The sequence below is a fragment of the Lolium rigidum genome, chromosome 3 (genome assembly GCF_022539505.1).
Source record: "Lolium rigidum isolate FL_2022 chromosome 3, APGP_CSIRO_Lrig_0.1, whole genome shotgun sequence".
Lineage (NCBI taxonomy): Eukaryota > Viridiplantae > Streptophyta > Magnoliopsida > Poales > Poaceae > Lolium > Lolium rigidum.
Genome location: NC_061510.1, coordinates 41,004,502 through 41,014,854, shown reverse-complemented (window position 1 = coordinate 41,014,854; position 10,353 = coordinate 41,004,502). Strand labels below are relative to the sequence as shown.

General features: G+C 45.0%; 1 protein-coding gene across 1 annotated transcript; it reads right to left on the bottom strand.

Annotated features, from left to right (window-relative positions):
- Nucleotides 1-6,073: 6,073 nt before the first annotated feature.
- LOC124695784 lies at nt 6,074-8,352 on the bottom strand. The gene is made up of 3 exons (XM_047228598.1): nt 8,001-8,352; nt 7,621-7,889; nt 6,074-7,104 (listed from the first exon to the last, which is right to left on the bottom strand). Exons 1-3 carry the CDS (start codon nt 8,251-8,253, stop codon nt 6,319-6,321), a joined length of 1,308 nt encoding a protein of 435 aa, XP_047084554.1. The 5' UTR covers nt 8,254-8,352; the 3' UTR covers nt 6,074-6,318.
- Between the last annotated feature and the right edge of the window lie 2,001 nt (nt 8,353-10,353).

Sequence of the window (10,353 nt, the reverse complement as noted above, 5' to 3'; positions counted from 1 at the left end):
TTTGCGGATTGCTACTAGAGCAGTTAACTAGTACCTGATCCGTCAGATGAACTAGCCCCAACTACCATTATCCCTGTACAATATATAATTTCATACCCAAAGATATGTGATAAAGTTCAGAGCTATTGAACGAATATAAAGTTGGAGATTTTCCCTGACTCTGCGATTCAAGCAAAATCTCGGGGGCTACTGACATAGGCATCCCCAATGGACCTGCCGAAGATGGTACCCGGGGTTTACTGAAGGCCCACGACCCGAAGGATAAGAAGAATCGAAAGCCCAAATTATTATTAAGGAAAGCTAGAGTTGTATTAGGAAGCAATACTTGTAATCTTGCGGGATGAGTTAGAAACCCTCCCGGACTCTGTAACTTGTGTATTACGAATCCCTCGGCTCCGCCTCCTATATAAGGGGAGTCGAGGGACAAAGAAAGCATCGATTCATTGTCTCACAAACCCTAGTTTTCATATCGTCGAGCACTTTTCGGCTGAAACCTTCGAGATCTACTTGCCCTCTACTTCCGACTAAAACCCTAGTCTACAACCCGTAGGCATTGACAGGTTAATCCCTTGTCACGCGCGCTATCTCCCTCGCTCTCGCGTGAACACCCAACTGCCGCCCTGAATCTTCCCCGCGCCCTCTTCATCCCCCATTTCCACTTCCACCATTACGCCACCACCGCCAAAAAATATCGCATCGCCGCCGCTTTCCTCGGAGCTCCTGCTGTAGATCCGTGGCCGCCGTGCCTCCATGAAGCGTCCCCGAGGTCGCCGCGCCCTCTTGTTCGGTTTCACCGCCGCCGCGCCCTCTTCTTCAGTGTCGTCGTCGCCGCATCGCCCCCCAGGGTCATAATGTCCTCGACAAGGTTCATCGCACGATGGCGCACTGGTGCACAACGTGCTCGGCGAAATTGCCGCAAGGTATCTTTCCTCCTCCGCGTCGGCTATTTTTCTTGAGAAATTTGGATTTAGATGGATAGATAAAATGAATTCAATTTGCATATGCTCTATAGAGATATGATTCATTCGATGTTGAATTTGATATTGAGGAAGAAGTGTACATGATGGTGCTATTGGCTTTGTGCACTCGCACGGACAAAGGACCGAAGTGCAGCGGCTCTGTTTTTGGTAGGCGAAAGTTGTGGTGGGAAAGAATCAAAGGACACAATAACCTGATGGAGAAGTATTTCAATGAACAGCCAATATTCCTAGAGGCAGCGTTTTCGCATGAGCATTGACTTGTTCAAGCGCATCGCCAAAGAGGTGGCCAAGTATGACGGGTTTTTTTAGCAACGGAGAAATGATGCCGGAGAACTTGGGCATAGCACCTTCTAAAAGGTGACTGCCGTCTTGCGTATTTTGGCATACGATATACCAGCGGATCTAGTTGATGACCATTTGGCTATGAGTGAGAGTCAAGCCATCAAGTGTGTCAAATGATTTGCCGTTGCAATTGTGCGGGTGTTTGGTGCAACCTATCTGAGAGCCCCCAATGAGGCAGACACGGCTAGACTATTGGAGGAGAACAAGGCTCGGGGGTTTCCGGGATTGCTTGGCTCTATTGATGGTATGCATTGGAGTTGGAAGAATTGTCCCGTGGCTTGGCATGAACAATTCAAAGGGCATAATAAAGTTTCTACTATCATCCTTGAAGCCGTGGCAGATTATGAGACTTGAATTTGGCATCCTTTTTTGTGGGTTGTGTAATGACATCAATGTTATTCAATGATCACCACTTATGAACAGGATTGCATTGCGTGAAGAGCCACAAGTAGAGTTTGAAGCAAATGGGCACAAGTACAACTATGGCTACTATCTTGCCGATGACATCTACCCAAAATGACAAACATTTGTGAAGCCGGTGGTTAAACCCTCAAGTAAGAAAGAAACCAAATATCACAGTGCACAAGCGGCGGCTAGGAAAAGATGTGGAGAGAGCATTTGGGATTTTGCAAGCCCAATTTGCTATTGTGAGAGGGCTGGCTAGATTTTGGGACCAAGATTGCACTTGGTACATCATGACCGCTTGTGTCATCATGCATAATATGATCATAGAAGAAAATCGCGTCAAAGATGTGGACTGCTCCGGTTTTAACTTTATGGGAGTTCTTGTGAAGTGCATAGGAGAGAACATAGGGTGGCGCATTTGATCGCATCATATTGTTTGTTGTATTATCTGGGTTTGTTTGATCTTGTTGATCATATTGTTGTTTGAGAAATCTGTTTGCGCCGGCGCCTGCGCGCTGCATGTTAGCGCACTGTTGGGGGAAAAGTTTTCTGTTTTCGGCGCGCGGCTATCTAGCACTTCCGGTGGAGGAGAAATGTCCAACAGCGCGCTAAATGAGGATACAGCGCGCTGCAAAGCCATTTTAGCGCGCCGTGATTTGGCACCTCTGCTGGAGATGCTCTTACGATGGTGGGGAACCGAAGGCGTGTAGGGCACAGTCTGGGGTCGTATGGACCGGGGCTCGCTTGAGTGGTCGGTTCAGGGAGATTTGTTTTCTGTGCCACACTGGTTTTTTAGGACGAGGAAAAGTGATTTGTTTTTTTCGTAACGCCATCACCTGTTGCTTGACCTCTAAGTTACAGATTTTTTTTGGGTGGCGGGAGGAGGGAGGGAGTTTCCTTTAGAGTGTTCATCTAAGACTTGTCATTTTTGCTTAAGCTACATGGTTTTAAATTTGGGTATGAAAAATGACACACACATATATACATGCGTGTGCGCTCTATCCACAATTTTCTTTTCCAGAACTTTTGAAGCACTAGAAATATGAATTTTGGGGCCGACAATTTACAAGATTCATGAGTACCCAAGACCCACTGCGTACTCTCAGAAAAAAGACCCACTGCGTATTGCTCTAAAAAAAGACCCACTGCTTATTTTCGGTCTAACATCGATCGTTAAGAGAGTACAACTTATTGTAAGCACCACAGAGATGGAAAGTCATTTTTGGCTCTCTAGCTCGAGCTCCAGTGCTCCTGGCATATTAAAAAAACGAAAATTATATTTAAATGTTTTTAAAATTTGTGAAATCAAATTTTAAAGTGGCTAATGATGTATTCCACGAACGTGCAAATTCTCAATTCGAAATATTTTGTATTCTGAACTACACAAAATTGGCAAAGTCTGATTGTTTGGAGATTTGAAATCACTATACTCAGATCCATAATTATATCATTTTTCTATAATCTAAAATACACATTATTTTCAATCGATAGTTTGTGGGATATCCGAATTTTTCCAGAATCGTCTGCAACTCAGAAGTGTGGTTTTGATTTTTTTAATAAAAGAATCACTAGTGTTATGTGCGCGAAATCTCCTCCCCACATAGAGGCATTTTTTCTTCTGAAAGTGTGAGACAGCACAAGTCAGTAGAGGAAACTTACTTTTCTCTAAAAAAAAAAACCACATGGTCACTTGTCACTGTCTGTAAAATTCCATTTTTTTTACTGTAACCACATGATACTATAGACCAGTAAGTGGACAAATTGAAACAATGGCCACCCGATAATTTAAGCCGCACCTACTACTCTCTACTAGTCTGACATCAATATCATTTTCCTCTTTACATAAACGGATATACTAGAGCTTTCACATGACTCAGCATAGCCAAGCAAACAGATATGCAAGCTAATTTCTTACCTATTCACAGAAGCTTCAGGTATGCTAGTAACAACAAAAACTCGGGCAATTCCTATTCTAGCATGGTCATTCCTTAGGGATGAGCGGCATTGGGAAAACTAGTTCAATTCTCATTCCGCGATCCAGTGCATGCCTGGGTTATGTCTCCACGATGTGCTTTGCTCAGCGGCGCATGCTTGCTCTAGCCTCTAATCACTTTGACTGGTGCTGAAATAGTGAAATGACACATCCATCTTCAGTTGTATGTAGTGCAAGAGCCCCAGGAGAAGCATGGACCTTGGAGTTTTGCAAGGGATCACATGGTATACTATGGAAAGTATGACGTGAAACTAGTCCAACCATATAAGAAAGTTTGTATTCGTATGTTAACAAACCTAGTGTTTAGAAAGCTAGAGCGCCAATGTGGTATTAGAGAACCGATGAGATAGTCAAGATTATGATGGATCACTCAAGCTATACTCCAATGATATGATATTTTTGTCACGATGATCCAAATTTTATGATATACCTGGATTCCCCCTCCCTCCCACCCGTGTCGCCCCCACGTGGCGACCGAGTGGAAACCCTAATCCCCGCCGCCGCCGGGCTTCTCCTTCCTCCCCTCCTCCTTCACCGCCACCTGAGGGCGTGGACGGGCAAAGCTTGAAGAAGGATTGTATGTAAAATAACAGAGATGGAAATTTAATTGTTTGCTTAATTAATGTCACGTAGTAGGGCTGTAGATAAACGTACAATAGCAACTTACAGCAGGAACAACATCTTTTGTGTGTAAAGATGGCAATGGAGTTCCCATCTGATTTATAATTATATATCACTTGTTTCATAACATCAGATGTTTCATCATTTTGTAATGACAATAATGCAAAGTCATAGGCTCATAGCTGCACTTACCTGCTTAGGTTATGATAGACAGACATGTACATATACTAAATGGAAAGACCAGCAAATTTCTATTGCGCAACCTTGATAAATTACCTAACGCTTTGCTATCATAGATCTCATAATAATTCAGGAGTGCTGTCTAGACCAGCAAATTTCTATTGCTTCAACACATGGAAATATTCTAATGCGCCCTTATAACAAGGAACACTGGAACAGGCAAAGCATGGATTTGTCTGCGCAGAACAAACAACGGCAAGAACACAACATAGTGAAGCAAAGCCCAGAACTTGGAAATAAATCTGCAGCACTCGAATCCCGAAGTTCACAAGGCTGCACAGTATCAGTATATATAGTACACATCAACAGCTTGGGTATTGACACCTTGCTCACAGATAGAGAAGGACATACGTAGCGCCCCCTTCATCGTTAACTTGAAATGGTAAAAAAATAATAGCCAAATTACACTCAGAATAACAGTCTCAATCAGATTGAAGCTAAGTGGCTAGTGATAATCTCAATCAGATTGAAGACTGTCTCGAGTACTACAGCTGCAGCTCAAACTGACTAGAGTCTTGAGCTATTATCAAAGGTTCGAAACTACCAGAACATTGCTACTTATAATTGGCTTCAACCAATAGCGCAATCTTACAAACTTAAAGGAACAGACAAACTTCAACGACGCCTCCAAGGAGGGGAACGACACCCACAGGCGCCGCCGTCGTTGGCACCGCCAAGGCGCGATGGACTTTCATCCGTGTAGTCGCACAACACCCACGCTACCTGGTGGATTGCGGCAGCAAACTCGCCGAACACACCGCCGCCGCAGCAGCACCTCGCCACCGGAACCATAGTCTCGCGGTCCACCAACGTCAAGGACAGACGAAAAGACGCCATCTCCTACCTCCAGCCTTGATAGGTTGCAGCCTCCAACCCAGTGCTCCGTCGGGCCGCTCCTGGCCAACGGCGGAGCGAGGCACCTGGCCCCTGGAACCCAGATCGGGCCCATAAGGATCCAGATCAGGCCCAGATGGACCCAGCTCGGTCCCCCCGCGCCTCCACCACCCACTCCGTCGCCAGCGCCGGCGAGAAGCTCCGCCGCACACCCGCGTCGCGCAGCAGCCGGCCGCAGCGCCTCCCTAGACGCGCTCCAGGGCCGCCGCCGCCTCGACCCGCGCTGTCGGCCCAGCCCACACCGACGAGTCCACCGCGCTCCCTTTCCGCTGCCTCCCCTGCCAGGCAACTCCTCTCCTCACCTCGGCGCCTCCCAGCCCGGCTACGGCGAGCTCCTCCACTCCACACACCCAAGCCAACCATGCCGCCCCGGAGATGTCTCACCCCGCGCGAGAGGAACCCGTCGAGGGCGCGCCGACCCTGCCCGCCGCCTTCGATGGCCGGGCGCGGCCACCACCGCCGATGCCGGCAGCGGCAGCGGCCGGAGGAAGTAGATCGGGGTGGCTCTCTTTTAGGTTTGGTGGTGCCCTGGAGCGGCTCGCGCGCGCCGCCCGAGAGCCTCTTCTATGTGTATCGATCAAAGACATGCATACAAGAATTGGTATAGTGATGCAGTAAATCTTAGCTCACTGTAGGAGTTCTTCAAACAGACTTACAGATACCAGCACAAAGATCCAGCTTTTTAAACAGGAGAATTACATCCATTTCTAAGGAAACCAAGAGTACGCTCTGAAGTAGGCACAATACTACGACATAGTTGGGTGAGAGGCTGGCTTGCCTCCAGTGTTTTTACAGAATTCTACCAGCAGAATAAACATATCAAACAAGAAAGTACAGCCACTCTCACTCATAGATAATACCATATCGATAATCAATCGAGCAACCTTGTGGAACAGAAGGATATCCATGCAAGCAATCAGTACCCACCAGCCTATCAAGAACAGCAGTCCAATCGACCTTCACTGTTAGTTTGATGGAACCATGCTCCCAAACAGTCTCAGCTGCAGGGTATTCTAGGGTGACAACATTCTTAGGTTCATTCTCTTCCTCTTCCTCTTCCTCTTCTTGGTCCTCATCCTCCTGCCCATAATCCTCTTCCTCAGGGTCCATCTTATCCTTATCCTCAATCTCACAACTAGCATCAAGAAAACAAACATACAACACCAGTATTTCATCTTCATTGAATGTGCGTCCTTGTGGATACCCATTGACAGCTACCAGATTACGATTCAACACGAGAGAGCCATTTTCTCCCATCAAGTTGCCGCTACGCACACTACTATCATATAGAACCATATGATGTCTATAATTTTTAGTAGTCCCAGCTGTTATTTTACCATCGAAGTGGACAAGAGGGTCATTGGGCTCTTTATTCTCAACACTGACTTTCAGGATAGCTGCCACTGGAAGTTTCACATTTTGCAGTACCAATTTCACTGTACTCTGGAAACTAGGTAGCTGATGGATGATGCGTCTCCGATCTGGGTTGCAAAAGTACGATATTACACCTTTGCTAAACTCCACTTCATCATCAGGATTCTTGCCCTTGGTCTTTAAATCGAACTCAAAATACATATAACATAATGTAACCAATGCTCGGTATGGACCTGTCAGAGCTAACATATCCTTCTGCAAGGGTTTAGAAAAAAAAACAGTTAGGATCAAAACATGACTACATGACATGAAAACCATGACTAGCCAGATGAACTTAAATGGTTTTAAAATTATACTCAACATATGTGGCTTGTATGGTAAAATGAGAAATACATAATATTTTATGTGACTAGGAACAGATTGAACAAGTGCAGGACTCAGTGTAGAAAATCTCACAAAAAAATAAAAGGAATAAGAATTGATGAAAATGTGTTGTTTATACAATGAAAAGGGCAGGTAATTAGGAACCTATGTCAACAAACAAAAGCTTGGACATGATGACAAGCTGCTAGCAATATAATGCTGAGATTTAAAAGGATCAAATTTGAAATAGAAATTCATTAAACTTTTTTCTTGACAAAGTCTATCCAGTAAGTATCTGACTCGTGAAATTTGCACCAAAGAATTATCTCAGTAACATATTGGACTAGACAGCTCATGACATTCGTGTAAACAGATTCAAGTGAGTAAACAGAATCAAGTGAGAACTACCTTTGACTTGATGGTCTGGGCATCCTTTCTTTCCCGATTGAACAGATAGACACATTTGCAGTCAATCTCATCCCTGGCGATAACTGTACCATAAACCTCAACCGGGTATGTGTAATCAGGACCAACTTTGACCACCCTAATGGAAATGACTTCGGTGGAATAATCTGCCAGCTCATAATGTGTATTTCCTGTAACATATTTAGTCAACCTCGTCGTTGAAGAAAAAGGGTCGCGGTCACGTTCATAGCGTGGCCCAATTTCAGCGTTTGCTGTGAATCAAACAAGATCAAAGATCACAAATCAGAACAAACAAGAGAATGAATGCTTCAGTCAATAGCTACACCTAGAGGGGGTTATGATTTCTGAACATAGAGACTCACACTTCTCATCAAGGTCGAAGCAAGCTAGGTGGATGCTGCAGAAGCGGCTAGGGACATCACACTTCCTCTTGGGATCGTAGACCATGAGGGCCTTGAGTTTTTGTCTGTGCACATCATCCAGTTTACACGCATCCATGCCCTCCACCAGTTCCTGAACATCGATGGGCGGATCCGTACGTTGGATCTTCAGAGGGGGTTGCTTGTCCGCCTCGCCGGACAGTTCGGCCACCAAATCCTCGTACGGGAACGTCATCTGGCTCGGGAAGAATGAGTGGGACTCCGTTGTTTCATGCCCGTAATCGAAACGAAAAAGCAGAGGTTAGGGTTTGCGGAGGTGGGGATGAAGGAGCGATTGGATTGGATTGTCATATAGACCGCCCAGGCGGGCGGCAGCAGGCACGCCGTCAAGTATCAGGGCCCAATATTATACCACCGAAGGTTTAGGCTTTTGATTCTGCGATTTTTGTCAAGTATCACACTCGTTGGATCAGTTTATTGGGTTCAATCTATCAAAAGTGCTTACAGAGGTAGATTGTGCATACGTGCAAAAGTGTATGAACGTATATGCTAGCGTATATAATGTGTTTCACAAAAAAACATGGACTACGATTTAGTTTTTTTTTTTTGGAAAAAACCCTCAAAAATCAAAGTTGAGAGGGCCCACATGGATTTTACCGTGTTAACTTGTATTTTGTGTCGCGCTAAGGTACACCGGAGCGCAAGTTTTTCCAACATAATTTTCAAAAGTTATAAACATAGAATTTTCCGAAATGCACTCAAAACAGCCTTAAACAGGAAGATATGAACACCGCTAATTCAAATCCTTCTCCGGATGGGATGGCTGGAAAGCAAGCGGGAGTAACGCAAAAAGATAGGACCAAGTAGCGCAAGTTTTTCCAACATAATTTTCCAAAGTTATAAACATAGAATTTCCTAAAATGCACTCAAAACAGCCTAAAACAGGAAGACCCTCCTTCTCCGGATGAGATGGCTGAAAAGCAAGCGGGAGCAAAGCAAAAAAGATAGGAACGAATTTGCACGTGAATGTGTCAATTCTCGCACTGCGGTGGGACGCCCTTTGAGCCAAACGATGTACCATCGAGGGCGAGTTCTTTTAAAGAAAAAACTGTAAAAAAATCAAAGTTGCCAGGCCTCACATGGATTTTACCTTGCCAACTTGTATTCTGTGTCACGCTGTCGCTGAGGTATTCTGAAAACTAATTTGATATTCCTAATTTAAGTACTGGAAAAGGTCCAATAATTATGTCTTGTTCTAAGCAGGGACTAGAGAGACTTCGAGAGCGACCACGCGATTCCTTGCCGCCGCGCCGCTGTCCCTCTCTCACTCGGCCCTGTGCGCTCTCTGCTTCCGGCGGTTGCTGCCCGCTTGTCCGCTGGTCACTGCCTCCTTTCCGAGAAATCCTTTGTACTTTTGCAGGCTTGGGGATGACCGCCGCTCGGCGCTCAAGAAGAAGCGGGCTTGGGCTCAGCCGCCACACCACTGCGCTCCAGCAGGTCTGCGTCCCGCATCTGCTCCCGCCTCCTCATTCTCTGTTTCTATTTCTATGTGCTATACTGTGTGTTACTGTTAAGTGTTTAAAACTTAAAATTGTCACTATTCAGCTATTCTCTTCAGATTGGAAACTTTAGTTTTTAATAATGCCTAAATAATGAATCGATGTTCGGAGAATGGGTGCTTGTTGTATGTCACAAAAATGCGAAGTACTGAAGATATTTGCATTACTCAGTTGCATGTATGTAGAAGAATGTTGTAGTGTTGTACACATTGTTTCTTAGTTTTTCCGAAATTCAAAGCTGATCCGACTGTTTTATATAATATTTTCGTGTTTTTCTTATTTTTATGTGATACAAATGATCATACTGGCATACCACTACAATTTAGTGCAATACTTTGACACGCCAAACAACATCTGGCATTCACCCTCAATATTAAGTCTGGCTTCTGAATATCTATAGAAATATTGGCATTTAATCTCAATATCCTAGGTTATTGACATTGAACTAAGTGCAATGCTAAGCCGCTTGTAGAAAGGGATGCAACTCACAATGTATTGATTGGGTGCATATGGCGTTACATATATAGGCCACGTCCTCGACTATACAAGGAAGGAGGCGGGCCCAATAATAAATACAAAGATATGTATCGCTATACATAACTACAGAAGATACACATCCGGATATACAAGGATATGTATCTCAACACCCCCGCAGTCGAAGCGTCGCCTGGTCGAACGCATAGACTGGACCGGAACTCCTCAAATGACGCCGTAGGGAGATCCTTAGTCATGATATCCGCAAATTGTTGGGAGGTGGGCACATGAAGTACTCGGAT